This window comes from Ananas comosus, linkage group 15 (genome assembly GCF_001540865.1).
Source record: "Ananas comosus cultivar F153 linkage group 15, ASM154086v1, whole genome shotgun sequence".
Taxonomy (NCBI): Eukaryota; Viridiplantae; Streptophyta; class Magnoliopsida; order Poales; family Bromeliaceae; genus Ananas; species Ananas comosus.
The window spans coordinates 600,155-620,797 of record NC_033635.1 but is presented as its reverse complement, the minus strand read 5'-3'; the positions used below and the strand labels follow the sequence as shown (position 1 = coordinate 620,797).

The following is a 20,643-nucleotide window of genomic DNA, read 5'->3' as shown; positions in this document are numbered from 1 at the left end:
GAGTTGAGCTATGATACTTTTACAAGTATCACCATCATGGTGCTATTAGGTTTTAAGCCATTTGATCTACTTTTTGATTATTAATAGCCCTTGGATTAAACACTATTCCACCTACCACCACCTACCACTACCTACCTCCATCATCTCAACCTCACATCTCTCTATCCAAAGGCTAAAAACACACAAGTATCACCTCCATGATACTTTTACAAGTATTCTAGCCCTACTCATATATATATAGTGAGGCTACTATTCTATTGGAAGCACGGAGCCTTCTATGCTTCCAGCTCGTTTTCGATGTTGCGACTTTCGAATCGTCGATTGGCTCTGTTAAACTTGATCTAGAGTATATGAAGTACTTAGAAAATAAATTTTATAATTTTACGATATCATTTGCCTAATGATCGAATGTGCTCAAAATCAACAAATTTCAATGGCCGTACTGAGCCGTTTGCAAGTTTAACGGTGTAGAAATATCCAAATCACGTGAAATTTTGATAGAAAATTCTTTATACTAAAACAAGATCAATATCTTTGATATAAAATTTTAATGTCATATTATCACGTTTTGTAAGATTTTTATTTTCAGCTGTTCATTTTGAGCCTCTTCGTTTGCTCGGCAAATAATATCGAAAAATCGTATAATTTATTTTCTAGATGCTTCAAATACTCTAGATCAAATTTAACGGAGCCGATCGACGATTCGAAAGTCGCAACATCAAAAATGAGCTGGAAGCACGGAAGGCTCTATGCTTCCGATAGCATAGTAGCCTCACTCTATATATATATATCTATATAGTGAGGCTACTATGCTATCGGAAGCACGGAGCCTTCCGTGCTTCCAGCTCGTTTTCGATGTTGCGACTTTCGAATCGTCGATCGGCTCCGTTAAACTTGATCTAGAGTATTTGAAGTACCTAGAAAATAAATTTTATTATTTTTCGATATCATTTGCCTAGTGATCGAATGGGCTCAAAATCAACAAATTTCAATGGCCGTAGTGAGCCGTTTGCAAGTTTAACGGTGTAGAAATATCCAAATCACGTGAAATTTTGATAGAAAATTCTTTATACTATATAAAACAAGATCAATATCTTTGATTTAAAATTTTAATGTCATATTATTACATTTTGTAAGATTTTTATTTTCAGCCGTTGATTTTGAGCCCCTTCGTTCACTAGGCAAATGATATCGTAAAATCATAAAATTTATTTTCTAGGTACTTCAAATACTCTAGATCAAGTTTAACGGAGCCGATCGACGATTCGAAAGTCGCAACATCGAAAACGAGCTGGAAGCACGGAAGGCTCCGTGCTTCCGATAGCATAGTAGTCTCTCTCTATATATATATATATATATATATATATATATATATATATATATATATATACACTTTAATAGTACTGATAATTTATAAGTATAATAATGTTCTAAAGATTAAAAGCTATATTATCATTTTTTAGTTAAATTGTACCGATAGTTCTTAAATTACGATGCAGATGATATTTAAATTCTCAATTTTTTATTTTTCAAAATTTTTATTTAAATTTTATAAAATATTACAACAAGATTATATAATCTAATTAAATTTATTGAATGATAATTTATTAATGCTTATGTGGCGATGACGTGGTGTTTTAATAGTTGTAGTTTTATCAATCACAGTTTTTGTAATATACAATAATAACTGGGAATTTTGTTTTGTAGTTTGAAAACTAAAATATCGCTTAGTTTGAGAATTATTAATGCAATTTAGGATTTTTTTTTTTTTGACTTTATCTTCCCCCAAGCAAATAGGAAAAGTGTACAATATAGGTGAGCAATCTCTTCAAGTGTAGATTTTATATTGGCTTGTTCTAGAGTTTTTTTTTTTTAAATAAATATTATAAAAAACTGACAAGATAAAAAATAATTTTTAACTTTTAAATGAAACAGTGCAGGGTATACACCTTTATTTGAGGTGCACAAATAACAACACTCTATATATATTTTTTTTTTTTGAGAGAAAGGTAGTATGTTATTTGTTTTGTTTATTTCAATTAGAAATAAACTTAGTTAGAATTATGAATCAATTAGAATTCAAACTTGGGTCTTGAATACCAACTATCAAGCTCTTATGTCACTTTCGCTAGAGACGGCCAGTAACAACACTCTATTTTCAAATACGTTGATACATGTAAATAGCAACACTCTAATTTCAAACATGTGATACATGCATGTAACTATTGAACGACGTTTACCTCTAAAAAGAAAAAAACTATTGAACGACGTTTTATTGGTTATATCAATCAATCACCGTAGCAACAATTAGCATTTTGCAGGATGGTTAGGAACGACTTGATCTTTAAAAATATCTAGTTAGATCCGGTGCAGGTTGTCCACAAGTTTACACAGTTGTTAAAATATTGGGAACTCCTCCTACCGTACTAGATTCAAGTAACGTCTTCTTTTTTTTTCTTTTTTTCTTTTTTTTTAAGTTGACTGACGCGATTTTCTTGAGGCCCTGAGTGCCTCATCATCTTTATAGTCAAGTTCATCTTTCTAATAAATGAAACAGGTAGCGTGCTATTTTTTTCTAAAAAAAATAATTAGCATTTTGCTAAAATTTTTGTTTGATGTATGGTACGTAAATATAGTTAATAAAGATGAGACTATGTACCTGAGACTAGTAAAGATGAGACTTACATTCCTTTTAGGTTTAATATATTCAAAGCAAATTTTAGGGAAAACTTCAAAACCTCCCTGTGGTTTCATACTTTCTCACTTTAGTACCATATGGTTTAAAATGTATCAATTTGCTCCCCTGTAGGTTTTTTTTTTTTTTTTTTTTTTTTGTGTGAGAAAACTCTCATGTGGTTTTGTTTTTATCTTTTCGGCAGTTTTTTTTCAATATTTCGTTAAATTATATACAAAAAACTTCAGATACCTACATAGATTTATCGAATATTTACTTTAGTACCTTTTAATTTTAACTTTATCACTGATTTAAGAAAAATATAATAATAAAATTAATAATAAAAAGAGAAAAATGAAATCACATGGGGCAAATTGATACACTTTAAACCACAATGTACTAAAATGAGAAAGTGCGAAATCACTTAGGGGGTTTTTGAAGTGCGAAAGTACAAATTGATAATAAATTAGAAATACGCATAGAAGTTAAATGAGGAATCTTAAATTCGATTCGAACTTGCACCATAGTTACATGCTTACTGATGCTTATCCCAAAACAATTAGCTCACAGAACAACAATTATCTCTTCAGGGAACAACAAATTATATGCTTAAAGCCTAATTCACAATAAATCATCTGCTAAAATCGACTTCAATCAAATAAAATCGTGCAAAAGCAATCGAAAAATAGGTGGTAATTTTTTATCGCCACTATATATAACCAAAAAGTGGCCAAAACATAGTTATTTAGTGGCGAAAGGAGTATTGCATGTCACTTAAAGTTAATTAATTGATGGTAATTTTTTTTTATCGCCACTGTAAGTAATCAAATAATGGCGATAAAATAGTTATTTAGTGGCAAAAATAATATTATCACTTTAAGTTAATTAATTAGTGGCAATATTTTTTTATCATTATTACAAATAACCATTTAGTGACAGTAAAATAATCATTTAATGGCATCGTCACTTTAAGTTAATTAATAAGTGGCCATTTTAATTTCTTATCGCTACTAGATAACCAAAAAATGGCAATAAAATAATCATTTAGTAGCGAAATTAGTCGCCACTTTTAGTTAACTAATCGGTGGCTATTTTTTTATCACCACAATAAGTAACTATATGATAGCAACAAAATTTAGCGCCACGTTATTTTTGCCTGGTCTTTTCATGTGGTGGCACCATCATTAGGTGCTAATCAGCAGGACCAGCTGAGGTTGATAACTCAGTCGCATTTGCGCAACATGTTTATCATGTGCACAAGGTGTCCTCGGACTGCAAGGGCATGTCCTTCTCCAGTGTGACATCAGTATCTTTTTATGCAAGGCTTCTATAAATTGGCACGGGCTAAGAGGTGGGAGATGGAGCCTCGGTTTTAATTTCGGATCTTCGTACGTAGAATTATTTGTACTAGATTATTATCCATGGCTTTAAGCTCCTTCTCCCTTTCCCATGCAAAATACTACACCAAATCTCTTCCTCACTTGGCCTTAAAACCAACAATATTGGCTCAGAGCACAGGCTTTGATTCAAAGTTTCATTCGCGGGGTATTTCGGAGACTTTCTCCGAGCTTAAAAAGCAAGGAAAAGTAAGCATGCTTAATTTGTCTCCCCACTTTAGGGGCCGTTTGGTTTGACGTAAAACTGCGAAAAAAAATTTTCAGTAAAAAAAAATTTTTAGTGGAAAAAAAATTTTACGTTATTTAGTATTTGGTTTGTAGGAAAAGAAAAACAATTTTCGGACTTACTTATTTGGTTTGTAGAAAAATTAAATAAAAAACGTATTTTATATTTTTCTCTTATTATTTAGTTATTTAAAAAATTAGATGTATATAATTTGATATTTATTTAAATTTACACATTATTACAACATTATAATTTATTATAAATAAAATAATATGTCACTAAGAAATATATTTAATTTTTATGCAATAAATTTTACTGTTATTATATTAGAATATATAATGTATATTTAGTATTTTATTAAATTATACACATGTATTATATAACAAGGAGCGGTGTAGGCTCCTTGCGTTTGGCAACTCACGCGGTCCACGAGTGAGCATGCTCACTCGTGGACCCCGTGAAAATTCCACGGCTGCACTCGTACGCCGCGTATTTTGCCAGAATCTGTAAAATTATTTTACAGAAAAAAAAAAAATTACATCAAATCAAACAGATGGAAAATTTTTTTTTCAAGCTGAAAAGTGTTTTCAAGCTACTTTTACAACCAACCAAACATGCTCTTAGGGGCTGTTTGGTTCGACGTAAAATTGGAAAAAAAAAATTTCGGTGGAAACAAATTTTCGGTGGAAAATTTTTTTTACGTAGTTTAGTGTTTGGTTTGTAGAAAGAGAAAAATGGTTTTCTATAATGGTTGTTTGGTTGAAAGGGAAAGAAAAATAGATAAAAACCGGTTTAATATATTTTTTATTATATATATTATTATTATATAATAATTAATATACTATATATTATTATTATAATTTTTATATATAGATTAAATATATTTAAAATTATAATAAATATATTACATAATATATAAGAGTTATATATTTAAAAATATTAATAAATAATTACAAATTTAGAAATAAAATATTATATAATAATATTTCTATATAAAAATAAATGATATATAAAAAATAATATATATTTATAACTAATATATATATATATATATATATATATATATATATATATATATATATATATATATTTATATTATATATATATATATATATATAATATATAATGATCGAAAAAGGATTGAAAAGCACATAGAAACTATTATATATTCCTTTATTATTATAATATATTATATATTATTGATATACAATAATTATTATACTATATATATTATTATTATAGGTTTTTATAAGTAAATAAATTTAGAATATATAATACAATAAGTATATATAATACATAATAGTATATTATATTTAGTACTATAAAAAATTCACTATATATTTATAAATAATATTAGAATATAATATTATATAGTAATATATTTATATAAAAATAAAATATTATATATATATATATATATTAATATATATATATATATATATATATTATATATATATATATATATATATATATATTAACACACACATAATGAATGAGAGAAGAGTCCACGGGTCCGGTCCCTCGTGGGCTCTCTCTCACGCGTCCACGAGGGAAAGTTCACCTCGTGGACGTGTGCTAATAACTCGTGCGCCGCAATTTTCAACGCGGGAGGTTTTCGTTTTCCGCCTGACGCTAGTGGAAAACGAAAAGGGCTCGTTTTTTGAAAATTTGTAAAATAAATTTTCTAAACAAATTTTTTACAGACAACCAAACAATGGGAAATTAATTTTTCAACCGAAAAATACTTTTCCGAGCTGTTTTACGAGGATCCGAAAAATACTTTTTTTTCAACTAAAAAAGAGATTTTCTGCATGTATAATAATCTAACTGAATTAATTTGAGTTGAGTTGAGTGCTTTTGAAAGTATAGAGGTCTTTATAATTTTATTTTGCTTTGACGATGAAATATGAATAAATTAATGGTTACCGCTATTAAACACAAATTAATCTATTTCGAGCATCTAGGATCCAAATTTATAATTTTTTTAACATTATTTTTCTTTTGCTGTTACTTTTAAAGCCTCGGGCCTTAGATTTTTGAACCAAGTTATACACTGTTTTATTCATTTTGACATTATTATTGAGTAATAATCATTGCCAAATTTATAATTTTAGGCTGCTTTGATACCTTATGTAACTGCTGGAGATCCGGATTTGGCCACGACTTCAAAAATTTTGCAGCTTCTCGATCGCTGTGGCGCCGATGTGATTGAATTGGGTGTCCCCTTCTTTGATGCCCCATTAGATGGTCCTGTGATCAAGGTCTCTTTTTTTGATCTTTTATTTTTTAATTTCGTTCCCTTACGACAAATCTTTAATATCTTGCTTCAGCTTCAAAGAAAAGAAAAACAATTTTTAACCACTTATTTTGTAATCTATATCGTACATGCACTAAAACTCACATACTTCCAGAAAAATCCTAGTAATTTTATAAAATGAGAGAAGAAATTCGTGTAACACTTATATTTTCTATTTGAGTGCACTATTCTTTTTTTTTTTTTTTTAAATATAATAATTTATATATCCGACACACAAAAAAATTAGATAGTCGAAATTTTTGATAGTAAAGTATTTTTCATGTAACTTTTACAATAAAGCTCTTTCGAATGGAATCACACTGGACGCAATTCTTTCCATGCTAAAGGAGGTAAAGATTTGGAAAATAATTAAAGTCGTGAAAAACAGTTTTACATAACTCATATATTTCTCTTCAAAGTATATGAAACTTCAATAATTTTATCTTCGTAATTGTCACACCGTTGCAGGTGGTTCCTCATTTATCTTGTCCAATAGTGCTATTTTCATATCATACTCCTGTATTTGAATATGGCATTGAAAGTTCTCTTTCTGCCATAAAAGATGCTGGTATACATGGTAATTTTCTTTTCCCTTAGTTTTTTTTTTTTTTTTTTTTTTTTGAGAAATAGATAGTAAGCTACCTGCTTTATTCATTAAGTTAAATGAACTGAGCATGCAAGTTGGAGCAGCTTAGGCCTCCGAGGAACCGTCTAAAAGGTACAAAATAAAAGGCAAAAAGAAGAGGTAAAGTAAGAGAAGAAAGAGGGAAAGATGTACAAGTGGGATGTCAGAGCATAGTGGTCCAATTGCTGACCAGTAGTTTAACACGTTCTAGGGACCGGATAGCGCTGGCGGACTTTTCTCGAAAAACAGAGTTATTTCTATCCGTCCAAACCACCCACTAGATCTCAGCTAGGAGGGTCAAGCCTTGTGTTCTCAACGAGTCCACTGGGATTTCAGTAGTTCCGGCCCAAAGACGTCGGACGTCGCCCGTGATGTCGTCGGTTGCGTCCGATCCTTCCATACTGAGAAGTTTTCCCTTAGCATTGATTACACTCTTTTGAGTGTTTAGTTTAATAACAAACTCCGCAAATAAGATGCATTTGTATTCATGTGCCTAAGATCAGAATTTTTTTTTTCCACGAATTTTAAGTTATCAGAAGCATGTCTTATGGCTAAAACGTTTCCAGCTATTAAGAGTCAACAATCTCTAAATTAGTATTTGCTGCTCTCCAAGTTTATGCTCGCAAATTCGGCAAATAAGATGCAACTATTTGCAGGCCTTTTGGTCCCAGATCTTTCCTTTGATGACAATGCAAGGTTGAAACAAGCTGCCGCAGAAAATGAAGTCCAACTGGTATGCTTTAGATTAATATGTTTTCCTTTTCTGAACTGTAAGAATAAAATCAGAAACAATAAATTTAAGATAGTATTTGACTATTTCCTATGCTGAAACTGAGGAGTAATTCCTTTTTCGCATTGTAGGTACTACTTACTACACCTGTCACTCCGAGGCGTCAAATGGAAGCCATTGTTGATGCTTCCCAAGGTTTCGTGTATCTTGTAAGTTTTTTAATATAACTTTGTTCTCTTCAGAATTTGTTATAGTGTTACACTATGCAACTAATCTTGATTTGCTTAAAATAGGTGAGCTCTGTCGGAGTAACGGGTGATCGCGCAACTGTAAATCCACAAGTAGAGCTTCTTCTAAAGGAAATAAAAGGGGTATGTATGTTTCCTTAATGGAAGAGTTGTGAAAGATTAATTTTTAAAAAAAAAACACCAAAAAAAAAGATAAAAAAGATATCTGTACGACTGATGATTATGATGCATGTATTACTTATTTCCATTTCCTGCAGATTACAGCAAATCCTGTTGCCGTTGGCTTTGGCATATCCAATCCGGAGCACGTCAAAAAGGTTGGTCATTTAAATTCACAGAACGTATTAATCAGCTGCGCGTTAGAATTTTTTTTACTCAATGTATAAACTAAGGTTATATTGAAGGTGGCAAGTTGGGGAGCTGATGGTGTAATCGTGGGCAGTGCCATCGTGCGCCTTATCGGTGAAGGCAAATCCTCTAATGAGATACTAAAGAATGTGGAGACCTTTGTAAGCTCCTTGAAGGCCGCATTACCTTAATTAATTGTTAGTGAAAAATAATATGTATACTAGACCCATGGAAAGCGGGGACACGGACAACATCTAGGAGTGTGCGTTTTTTGGGGCTTTTTTTTTTGTTTTTGATTTTGGTTTTTGGTTTTTTTGTTTCTGGGTTCCTGCTCCTAGATCTTGATTGCGATCAACCCATGCTGTTCTTGCCGTTCTGTTTTTTCGCTTTACTAGACTGCTCCTGTACACTCTGTTCTGACTTTGTTAAAATAGGATATACCCTTGTTTAATCAAAAAAAATAATATGTATACTATCTGCGGGGCTTGGTGTCAACTAGTTGTTCAATCCTTCACATGGAACACTGTTATTATTGCACAATACAGATCATCTCATATGAGCAATGTAGCTATATACTGACTAAAGTTGTTCTCCAGCATTGTTGCGGGCGAAAAAGGGTAGAGTTCTTTGAAGACCATTTAAGAATATTCTTATAATTTATAAATGAACCAAAGAGCGCAATTCTTATTACAATTGAAGGCGCTTAGCACAACTAATTGACTAATCAAGTGTAAATAGAGGATCATACGAAATAGTTGAATAACTCAGATTAACCTTGAATTGGACAAGATACATTATAAAACATAATTAATGAAGAGCTTGTCTACGTACACGTCAAAGATGCATTCCATGGTTAAGTTCCGCGGTACCGGGATCATGTGAAACCGGCGGTTTTAGTGTTTCGGTACCGACTTGAGTCGAATCCGCCAATTTGTGGTTCTACGTCACCGACTTTAGCTTGCGAAGTGTTTCTATGTCCTTCCCCAGATCGAGGTATCGATTTCGAAGAGAAGCGAAACAGCTCTTCACCCCGTTGAATGCTCTCCTCTCCCACGCTCTCCAAGCTCCTCCCATGGCTAACCCCCTCCTCTCTCAAGCAATCCACACAACTGCACGCGCTAATGGTGGTCTCGGGCTCTCTCCTCTCCCCTCCCGCAACAACCCATCTCTTCAAATCCATCGTCGACTCCCTACAACCACCCAATCTTTCCTACGCCCTACAATTATTCGCCCAAATCCCCTCCCCTTGCACCTTTCTATGGAACACCGTCATTCGCGCGTGCTCTCGCAATGGCGCTCCCAGAGAATCCATTCGCTTGTACGACCAAATGCATCGAAGAGGTATAGCCCCTGATTCGTATACGTTTCAATTCTTATTCAAATCGTGCGGTGTCTCTTCGTCGGCTTTTGAAGGGCGTATGGTGCACGGTTTGTTCGTTAAGCTGTTTCCGGAGTCCGATGCTTATGCGGTGAGCTCTTTGATCCACATGTATATGGAATTGGGGCGGGTTGGTGATGCGAGAAGAGCTTTTCAGAGGATTAGTAGAAGAGATGTGGTCTCGTGGACGACGATGATCAGTGGAATGGCCAAATTGGGGTTTTTGAACGATGCCCGCAAGTTGTTCGATGAAACTCCAGTGAGAAATGTGGTTTCGTGGACCAGCTTGATTGCGGGCTATGCTCAGGCCGATAGGGCTGAAGAAGCTATTGAGCTTTTTACGAAGATGTTGTCTGATAATGTAAAAGCAGATACTGTTACAGTCGTCGTGGTGCTATCGGCGTGTGCTCAGTTGAAGGATTTAGAATTAGGAAAATGGATTCACTCTTTTATCCAAAAGGAAGGTATCATTATCAATAACAATCTTGTAGTCGCTCTTATCGACATGTACTCAAAATGTGGGGATGTCAACTGTGCTCAAGAATGCTTTGATTCAATGGGCCGCAAGGTTCTTCAGGCTTGGAATGCCATGATTGATGGATACTGCAAAATCGGTGACATAGATAGAGCTCGATCTCTCTTTGATCAAATGGGCGTTTGCGATGTCATCTCATTCAACTCGATGATCACTGGGTATATTCATACTGGTAGGCTTAAGGATGCGCTGCTCTTGTTCGCTAAGCTGCGCGAATCTGGTTTACGGCCTGATAATTTCACGATAGTAGGCTTGCTCACCGCTTGTGCAAGCTTGGGTGCATTAGATCAAGGCAAGGCTTTACATGCTTGCATTGAGGAGAAGTTAGTGCAGTGGGATGTTTATCTTGGCACCGCATTGGTAGACATGTATATGAAGTGCGGGAACACAGAACAAGCAATGCTTGTTTTTCAAAGGATGGAGGAAAGGGATGTGCGAACTTGGGGTGCGACCATTGCAGGCCTCGCACTGAATGGAATGGGAAAACTTGCATTGGAGTATTTTGATTTGATGAAGAAAGAGGGGATCAGACCCAATTCGGTTGCCTACCTTAGTGTTTTGACTGCGTGCAGCCATTCTGGCTTATTAAAGGAGGGTCGGTCGTATTTTGAAGAGATGAGATCTTTGTATAAATTGGAGCCTGAGATCGAGCATTATGGGTGTATAATAGACTTACTCGGTCGCAGTGGGCATTTGAAAGAGGCAATTGGTCTAATAGAAACCATGCCGGTAGAACCTAATGCGGTAATATGGGCCTCCATGTTAAGTGCCTGTAGAGTGTACAAGGATATGGAACTAGCTGAGAAGGCTGCAGAAAACCTCCTTAAGCTGGAGCCTAATGAAGATGCGGTATATGTACAGTTGTATAATATATATGTAGATTCGAGAAGGTGGGCTGATGCTTCTAAGATACGGAAATTAATGGAAGAGAGAGGTGTGAGAAAAACTGCAGGTTATAGTTCCATTACAGTGGCAGGCCAAGTACATAAATTTGTTGCTGGCGATCAATCACACCTACAAATTACCGAAGTTCAAAAGATGTTGAATGAGATTGCTAAGAGATTGAAGCTAGCGGGATACTTGCCGATAATTCAACAAATCTCAGTGGATTTAGATGACGAGGAAAAGGAGCAGGCATTGTTTGCTCACAGTGAGAAGATGGCTATTGCTTACGGGCTCATCAGCTTACCGCCTAATTTGCCTATTCACGTCATCAAGAACTTGAGGGTATGCGAAGATTGCCACTCCGCAATCAAGTTGATATCCAAAATTTGGAACCGGGAGATTGTGGTCAGAGATCGGAGTCGGTTCCACCATTTTCGAGACGGGCGCTGTTCTTGTAATGATTTTTGGTAGCTTAGACACGCAAAATGCTAATCCTTGGATGGAAATTTTTCCCCCCTTTTGATCCATGTAACCCTATTGAGTTCATTTAGAAACTTCTCTGTAATATTTGTTTCAAAATTATATATGGAAGCTAATTTAAAGTGCTTCTTTGTATTGATCTTGATAGCATTTGATATGGTGCAATAAACATGCTTCTTTGTATTGATCTTGATAGCATTCGATATGGTGCAATAAACATTGCGTTCTATTTAAACCTACAAAGTATTGTAAGTTATGTATCTACCCTTCAAATTCTGAAAGTTTAGAAATTTATCCTTCTCTGTTAATTGAGACTATCAAAATTGAAATTTTCGTTTTCAGTTTGAATTTGAAATTTTCTTTTTGAAAGCGATCGTTTCGTTTGCCTTAGAAAACATCTTTTTGAAATATTTGCAAATTCCCCTAATAACAAATAGGGCCCGGCCTACTATTTAGATTAACTGGGCCACAATTATGCCTTAGGCCTAGATACGGCCCATTATAAGCCCTATCTGCGTCTGTGGGGACGCACCAATCACGCTCCAAATGCCGTATATACTCGAGATTGGAAGCAGAGCCATGGCTTATGCGACCGCTTCTTCGGTTCTGTGCGGCCTCCCTCTCCCTCACGCATTCCCTCGTCCCTTATTCTCAATCGCTTCGTCTCCTCCTCTCATTAGATTACTCCACTCACGCAGGTAAGATGATCTCACTCTTCTTTCCCCTTCTCACCTTCTCAATCCATGTCGAATTAATTAGTTCCCTGGTATCGCTATTTGTTTTTGTATCAAAAATTTAGAGATTTGGAGTGTTTTTTTGTGTTTATTTTTTGTATTTTTTTGGTGCATTTATCTATGTAGTAGTTGTAATTTTAGTAACTCTAGTTGTGTATTGTAGTTCCTTCCTCTTTTCTGTGGTTTGTTTGACTTAATCAACTCTCTTTGGGTGTTATTGTTGTCAAAAAGTTAAGGTTCATGCATAGTTTAGGTTCATGCAACCAGTCAAAATATAATCTTTAAGTGGACTAAAGAGGAAGATGACAACATAATTAGGTGTCCAACTTTGTCCCAGATGAACAAAATAAGCAAAAGGAACAACTGATATTAGTAAAATAATAGCCCAAAAGGTTTCCTTTCTTCCTTAGTTAATGATTTGGATCTCCTTTTCGAGCTAAGCTTCTCCTTACACAGAGTTGTTTTTTCTCATTCCTTAGCATTCGCTGGATATCATCCCTCTCAGCAGGTATGCAAGCCTCTGAATCTGTGTTAGAGAAAGAAAAGCCTGTTGCAATCGATGAAGCGACGTCTGAAGAGTACGCCTCTCAATCGAAATTGCTGCAAGAATTTACTAATATGCCCAGTATCGACAAGGCGTGGGTTTTTACGTCTGACAAAGGTATCAAAATTTGACCTTTGCTATTACTACTGTGTTATTGTTTCGAGATCTTATGATCCTTCATTCTTCTAGCTCATCCATGTCCTTGTACATCTAATTCAGCTATTTCACCCGTTCGAATGTTTGATTGCAGCAAATAATTCCAGGGCGATGTTTTCTATTAGCCAATCGAACCTCTTTGCTAATAAAAGGAAGAAGTTTGTTCTGTCTTCTCATATTTCGAAACCTAGTAAAGATTCTGTAGACTTCGAGTGGTCTCCCTTTCCTATTGAAATGACTGGAACATCTGCAGTAGTTCCGTCGCCGTCAGGCACAAAGCTTCTAGTTGTGCGGAATGCTGAGAACGATGCCCCTACCAAGCTTGAAATATGGGGGCCGTCTTACTTAGAGAGGGAAATACATATTCCACAATCTATCCATGGATCATTATATGTAGATGGATGGTAAATCCCTGTGCATAGATCTTTAAGGGAATAATGCGCTTCATTGTTCTACTAGTTACTAGTTACCACATACTTTATTTGCCTAAGGCATTACGTTGTGTCTTCTACTCTTTTCTATCTTTTCTATAGGTTTGAGGGAATTTCATGGAACCATGACGAAACTCTAATAGCATATGTTGCTGAGGAGCCACCTCAACCAACGCCTGTTTTCGAAAATGGAGGATACAAGAAGGAAGGTTCTTCTGAGAAGGACTGCGGTAGCTGGAAAGGTCGAGGGGATTGGGAAGAGGACTGGGGCGAAACCTACTCCAAAAAAAGGAAGCCTTCATTGTTTGTTGTCGATACTGCTAGGTGTCTTTGCCTTGTCCTCTGTTTATGTGTAAAAATTATTTAATAAGCCGTCTGATGAGTGCTAAAACTTAAAGCTTTCACTCTTTCATGTGCCTACAGTGGGGAGGTACGAGTTGCTGAAGGCGTTTCAAGATCAATAAGTGTTGGACAAGTCATTTGGGCTCCATCATCTTCAAATGGATGCCTTAATTACTTGGTTTTTGTTGGCTGGTCCTCCGAGAATGGTTTCCAAAATACGCCAAGAAAACTTGGAATTAAATATTGTTACAATAGGCCATGTTCCCTATTTGCAGTCTGCAACCCTTTTAAAAAATCAGATACTGATAAAGTATCATTAAGGTGAGTATAATGTTGGTCTTGAAAACTATTCTCATGATATCATTAGTAGTTGACAGCTTTATTGATCTGTTACTTATGATTTACTTTATCTATGTACAGATTTTGTTTAACCTCTTTTCATTATCTTTTACCATTTTTATATCTTTGATTTCTTATAATGGTGCAGTGGTGATACAATAGACAACTCTGCAGCTGCAGTCAAGTTGACTCATGGCTTAAGTAGCGCTTTCTTTCCAGTATTTAGGTAATATACATTACTCCCTTTTTTTTAACTACTTGAATTCATCTGTACTCTCAGTAGAAACTTCGTGGTGAGTTGTTGATGATTGAATATTCTCGAGTTCATATCTCTAAGCCTTGAAATTTTGATGGTCTTGTGGATTCCAAAGTCGAGAGGACTAGTGGGCTAGGAAACTTAGAGTGTAACAAGATAACATTTTGACCTATATTATATACTTCGCCTTTAACTAAATGATTTGATTGATCATCTGACAGTCCAGATGGAAAATATCTTGTATTCCTATCTGCCAAAAGTGCTGTGGATAGTGGGGCGCATTTAGCTACTAATTCGCTGCATAAGATCGATTGGCCTACTGATGGGAAGCTACAGCAGAACATGAATATTACTGATGTGGTATGCTTACGGTTCCTTTTAAAAACTCAGTTACTGCCCCATATGATTTAGACGTCTTGACAATTTTGGTTTCGCTGGACAACTCAAACACTAGAGAAATTAACAAATCTACCCTAACAACATTATCTATGTACAAATATATTACTCTTGCTGTAATACCTGAATCATTACATTGCATTGGAAAACTTAAATTTTTTTCCATATGCCACATACCTTACACTTGCAAAAATGCCCTCTTTAAAAACTTCCTTGCAATTAGAAAATCAACTTGCCCACATAAATTGGATGACCCACCAACTAAAAATAGGGGTATATCTGTAAGAAACTGCACTTTCGGGGAAGATATCTGAAAACTCTGATTTTACTGGGTAACATGTTTAAATAGGTATTTTGCAGAGATGCATGTAGAAATGCCCAACATTATCATATCCAACATCTCGAGTTCTTAATTTTCTTGATAAATCCTGTGCAATAGTTGATGCCTAATGAATTCAGGTTCCGGTTGTGATGTCTCCCGAGGATGGTTGCTTTCCTGGACTTTACTGTTCAGGCTTCCTCTCTGATCCTTGGCTTTCTGATGGATGCACAATGGTTCTATCTTCTGCTTGGAGAAGTACCCAAGTAATACTATCTGTAAATGTTTCAAGGTAAACAACAGTTGCTCTTGTACCTCTCTCAGTCAGGTGTTCAGTGGTTCTATTTAAATTAGTAATATGTTATTTCTTCTACAGTTGCAAAGTTTCAAGAGTCAGTCCAGAGGACTCAAATTACTCATGGAATATTCTTGCACTTGATGGAGATAATATTCTTGCCGGTAATCCTGTTCCTCTAAAGCTGTCTAGTTAGCTTCGGTTTATAAAATGAGACATTTACATATATATTTACATTTGGGGTGTGTGGGAATTATTCTATATAATTTTCCTGCAAAATCTGAGTAATTTAACATATATTCCTGCAAAATCTGAACTTTGATGTACACCCTTCAATCACTTGTACATATGTAAATAAATGATTTTGCTGGGTATATTTGTAAAAGTCCCTAACAAATTTGATTTTTCTTTTATTTTCAAGTGTCCAGCAGTCCCATAGACCCTCCTCAAATCAAGTATGGGTATCACTCGTCCCAAGCAGAGAAAAACACATGGACTTGGATGGATGTTTCAAGTCCATTTTTGAAGTACTCTGAGAAGGTTGCCTCAACATTGTTAAGAACTATTCATTTTTTCCCCCATATTATGTCTATTCAAATTTTGTGCAGTTTTACTATATCACTGAAATTTTGCTATTGGACAGGTCCGATCTGTGCTGTCGGAGCGCATATTCAGTATTCTGAAGATTCCAGTAAGAAATCCTTCTTCTGACCTTCCAAAAGGTAATATAAAGGAACAACTTAATACGTGCTTTATTGTTTTCCTTGGGGCATGAAGCTTTTGAAAGGTCATGTCCATGTGTTTATGCTGTTATTTGTCTAACTGATGTATATATGTTTGTGCATGACCCTTTGTCATAAGGGGACAAAACGAATCTCTCTCTCTCTCTCTCTCCCCACTGGATTGAATGAGTTACATTCTTAGGATCTTTCGTGTTAGATTCTCAAGTCATATCCAGCATTGTGATTTATGTTGCTCTATTAAAGAGAAAGATTTATGCTTTCATTTACATACAAACCTAGATTTTTTTGGGGGGGGGGAATAGTAAACCAAATTATTATTTTACAAGTGCCTCATAAATATGGGCCAAACATATGGTGCAGCATGCAACTTTGAAACTAATCCTAACAACTGTTTTTTTATCATGCAATTACATATTACAATGCCAATTGATTTTGATGATAAGTGCTTAATGTAGTCCTATAATTTTTTCAGTTCTAATCAACCTTCTAGTAATATATTTCCATATTCACAATCATGCAGGTGCTAAGGCTCCAATTGAGGCTATTTTTGTATCATGCAAGGACAGTTCTAGTAGTCCAACAATTGTGATCCTTCACGGTGGCCCACATTCAGTTTTTGAAACAAGCTATTTAAAATCGTCGGCATTTCTTTCTTCACTTGGATACAACTTGCTTATTGTAAATTATAGGTAAGCATCTACTTGTATGTATTTTTATTGATTTAGATAAGTTGCTCATGTATTATTGGTGGATACAGAATTCAATGTTTTGATCTGGAATATCTTTTTCTATGGGAAAACTTAACTTCGAACCATTTCTACTCTGCTTGCTTGGCCACTTTTGCTGTGCATTTGGGTCATAAATGCTATGGCCCATTACAGGCTTTCAGCATTAAATTACAAAGTTTGTTTCCTGATTGACGTCGAGTTGTATGAATAACTTATCAAAGTTGAACACGTTATTAGTACTGGATTGTGTGGAAAAGTTGGTATATTGTGCAACAAGTTTGATTTCTTTGAAGCATAAAGAATAGCATGATTATATTCGAAAAAGAAGCCTGAAGCTAGGAAAAGGTCTAAAAAGCTAGCCAAATTCTTCTCACTATAGTTTTGTTTAATGCATGACTCCTTTAGAGGATCATTGGGTTTTGGAGAGGAAGCACTGCAGTCTCTTCCTGGAAAAATTGGATCTCAGGTTCTTACCTTTTCTTTCTTTTCATGCTCTAAGGTAGTTATTAATATCTGCCTTTATTTTGCGCATCTATTGTCTTTTTCTTGTATACAGGATGTGCAGGATGTACTTACAGCTTTAGACTATGCTGTCGAGAAAGGACTCATTGATTCATCTAAAGTGGCTGTTCTTGGAGGTTCACATGGAGGTTTTTTGACCACGCATTTGGTTGGCCAGGTTTGGTTTGAAAGATACTCCATCTGCATGTTAAGCTTCACTGATTTTCCATGGACTTATTTTTCTTATTTTGGTTTGTGAATCTATATTGCAGGCTCCAGATAAGTTTGTGGTCGCAGCTGCTCGAAATCCAGTTTGTAATCTATCGCTAATGGTTGGTACTACTGATATCCCTGATTGGTGTTATGTTGAGACTTGTGGAAAAGAAGGAAAGAATTACTTCTCTGAGGCTCCTACAGCTGAACATCTTCGTCTTTTCTACGAGAAGTCACCAATTTCGCACATTTCAAAGGTATGGTTTTGTTTACCATTATGGCTATGAGAAATCGGAGCACAAACTGGGGTTATTTGGGTTGAAGTCCGATTTGGAGCCATGTGTAAAAGCTCTATGCCATCCATGTGATCATTGTTCATTTTTTATGGAACTAGATGTATCATTTAATCATATGAGAAATAAAATTCCTGGACAATCTTTTACATGCTAATCTTTACTACGCGTGCAGGTTAAAGCACCTATCCTCTTCCTTCTGGGAGCACAGGATCTTCGGGTTCCTGTTTCTAATGGTCTACAGGTACAGTATCAGGCAATAGCATATAATTTCTCCTTGTATGGATACAAATTTCAATTAATCGAATCAGCCCTTTGTGCGTAGTAGTCGTACAAAGAAACAAGATTAACTATCAAAGCTAGGTAAATCAATTTCCAAGTTGAAAAGACAAGTTTGATCTCCTGCTTATGATTTCATTAATCAACGGTTTTGTTTATCAACTTCTATTTTCCATGATTCAGTATGCGAGGGCTCTGAGGGAGAGGGGAGTTGAGGTCAAAGTGATCGTATTCCCAGAGGATGTCCACGGCATCGAAAGGTTAGTTGCTATTTGCTGATCAATATATGTGATCTTTTTTGGTAATCTTCGTTCACTAAATTCTGTCGCTATTCTTCTTCTGCTGCAGGCCGCAATCTGACTTCGAAAGCTTTCTTAACATTGGTGTTTGGTTCAACAAGTACTGTAAATAGAAGCCATTTTGGTTGTATTGCGATTGGTGGCGATCATTCTCATTGTACTTTATTATCGAAACCAGTTTCATTGTTTGCTTGTAATAATTTGAGAGGTGTAAATTCCCTGGGAAGTTGAATAGGCTCAACACTGGCAATTCTACAGTAAGATAAGTAGTCTCTATGCCATGGTCGCATGTTGCCAAAGTTCTCATGATCAATTTATAAAATATTTACCGTTTCATTAAATTAATTTTCAATTGTTCACAATATTAGTGTCTCGTGCGGTTGTATATTGTTGTGGTATAAAAAATGAACCTACAATCTTGAAACTGGTTAGACCGATTTGAATCGGCCGGTTGAACTAGAAATTAACCGAATTGAAAGCATTGCCGGTTCGGGTGTGGATTTGTTTGAGCCGCGCGTACCTGCTGATCTGAATAAGCCCTGTGTAGACCTCTTTTTGGACAAGAATTTGTGACGAGGATTTTTTTATAAAACAACCCTCTAAAATTTTAAAATTTATGAAATAATTCTCTCTCAAAATTTTATTTGGAAAACTAATCATTCTTTCGTCATGTTGGCGCCACGTCAGAATTTCTTTTAAAGGCGGTGAATCGTTCACCGCTTTTCACTTATTTACTGTTCTTTTTATATCTCATATATAATCCTAACAATCATATAAAAATTTTAACAAATTATATATAATCTTAACAACCTTTAAATCTTAATAATTTATTCATATAATTTTATCTATCCATACAATCTTAATAATCAAATAAAAATTCTAATGATCCATATATAATTCTAATAATCTCGTTTTTTTCTATTTCCTATATAATCCACGCATAATTTTAATTAGGGAAAATTTCATCACTACCCTTCCAAATAAGTCTAATATCATGAATGTCCCTATAAAAATTAAAATATCGTAAATAACCTTTTAAAAGAGAAAAACTTTCAAAAATAACCTTTACACTAATTTATTATCAATTTTGAATAAAGAACAAACAAAACTCCAACTTTGCCCCTATTGTCATTACCATCTTAAAGTATTTAATTGATTATAAAATTATTTATAATTTTATAAACACTCTTTTAAATTTATAAATAACCTATATTTAGCGATAAGTTTTTATCAATTAAAAAATATATATATAATCCCGACAAGTTAAGCTAAAAAAATCAAAAAATCAAAAAATTTGAAAAAAGAATAAGCAAAACATTGTTTAAAGTATCAATTAACTCATTAAAATAAGGTTAAACAGTTTATTCAAAATATAACTTAAATATATATACATGATGTGAACTAAGTTATTTGAACTAGCACAAATTTCTGTACTTTGGCATCTTAAATTTTTTAAAAAATAATATGAAGTATTTTATTTTAGTATCTTATTTTACAAACCACACAGTTTATTTTAATATTTTAAAATAAATATTATCATGCTAAAATATTTTGGTAAAAAAATTTAGAAGTTAAGGGCAAAATGGACATTTTGACCATATTTATGATAATCTAAATATTTTGTTATTTTATAAAGAGATGAATAGTAAGGGTAAGGGTATATTTGAAAAATAATAAGTATTTGCAGGGGTATTTGTGATATAATCAAATTTATAGAGGCATCTATGATATTTTTAAAGTTTAGAGGGGCACGAATGAAATTGACCCTTTTAATTAATGTGGTAAACGATTTACCGTCTTTAAAAGAAATAGAAGAAAACGTGGGAGAAAGAGGGAAACGATTCACCGCCTTTAAAAAAAATTTCGACATGGACGTGGCGAAAGGAGGGTTAATTTTCCAAATAAAATTTTGACAGGATCATTTTGTAAATTTTAAATTTTCACAGAGTTATT

At 34.4% G+C, this 20,643-nt stretch overlaps 3 protein-coding genes across 5 annotated transcripts; all 3 read left to right on the top strand.

Moving 5' to 3' along the window:
• On the top strand, positions 4,056–8,775 carry LOC109721685 (tryptophan synthase alpha chain-like). Its single transcript, XM_020249419.1, has 9 exons — positions 4,056–4,260; positions 6,412–6,558; positions 6,866–6,943; positions 7,062–7,170; positions 7,875–7,951; positions 8,080–8,157; positions 8,242–8,319; positions 8,454–8,513; positions 8,601–8,775. Exons 1-9 carry the CDS (start codon positions 4,096–4,098, stop codon positions 8,733–8,735), a joined length of 927 nt encoding a protein of 308 aa, XP_020105008.1. The 5' UTR covers positions 4,056–4,095; the 3' UTR covers positions 8,736–8,775.
• Positions 9,396–12,009, top strand: LOC109721003 (pentatricopeptide repeat-containing protein At1g08070, chloroplastic-like). The gene has a single exon (XM_020248392.1). It carries the CDS (start codon positions 9,582–9,584, stop codon positions 11,811–11,813), a length of 2,232 nt encoding a protein of 743 aa, XP_020103981.1. The 5' UTR covers positions 9,396–9,581; the 3' UTR covers positions 11,814–12,009.
• Positions 12,387–19,035, top strand: LOC109721434 (acylamino-acid-releasing enzyme 1). 3 transcript variants are annotated; one of them, XM_020249075.1, is made up of 18 exons: positions 12,387–12,520; positions 13,036–13,217; positions 13,351–13,660; positions 13,790–14,011; positions 14,111–14,350; positions 14,517–14,594; positions 14,846–14,984; positions 15,480–15,631; positions 15,716–15,798; positions 16,056–16,174; positions 16,278–16,356; positions 16,898–17,066; positions 17,511–17,571; positions 17,662–17,784; positions 17,879–18,076; positions 18,288–18,356; positions 18,575–18,651; positions 18,740–19,035. In XM_020249075.1, the coding sequence occupies exons 1-18, from the start codon at positions 12,402–12,404 to the stop codon at positions 18,801–18,803; spliced, it is 2,484 nt and encodes an 827-aa protein (XP_020104664.1). In that variant the 5' UTR covers positions 12,387–12,401; the 3' UTR covers positions 18,804–19,035. The 3 variants fall into 3 exon arrangements, with proteins under 3 accessions (XP_020104664.1, XP_020104666.1, XP_020104665.1); XM_020249077.1 differs by having other exon boundaries at positions 12,394–12,520; positions 13,065–13,217; XM_020249076.1 differs by having other exon boundaries at positions 12,394–12,520; positions 13,062–13,217.

Coding starts and splice junctions, on each gene's coding strand:
- LOC109721003 (XM_020248392.1), top strand. CDS start 9,582: ATGCTCTCCTCTCCCACGCTCTCCAAGCTCCTCCCATGGCTAACCCCC.
- LOC109721434 (XM_020249075.1), top strand. CDS start 12,402: ATGGCTTATGCGACCGCTTCTTCGGTTCTGTGCGGCCTCCCTCTCCCT. Junction 14,012..14,110: donor TTTGTTGTCGATACTGCTAG/GTGTCTTTGCCT, acceptor ATGTGCCTACAG/TGGGGAGGTACGAGTTGCTG. Junction 14,351..14,516: donor ACTGATAAAGTATCATTAAG/GTGAGTATAATG, acceptor ATAATGGTGCAG/TGGTGATACAATAGACAACT.
- LOC109721685 (XM_020249419.1), top strand. CDS start 4,096: ATGGCTTTAAGCTCCTTCTCCCTTTCCCATGCAAAATACTACACCAAA. Junction 4,261..6,411: donor AGCTTAAAAAGCAAGGAAAA/GTAAGCATGCTT, acceptor TTATAATTTTAG/GCTGCTTTGATACCTTATGT. Junction 7,952..8,079: donor CAGAAAATGAAGTCCAACTG/GTATGCTTTAGA, acceptor TTCGCATTGTAG/GTACTACTTACTACACCTGT.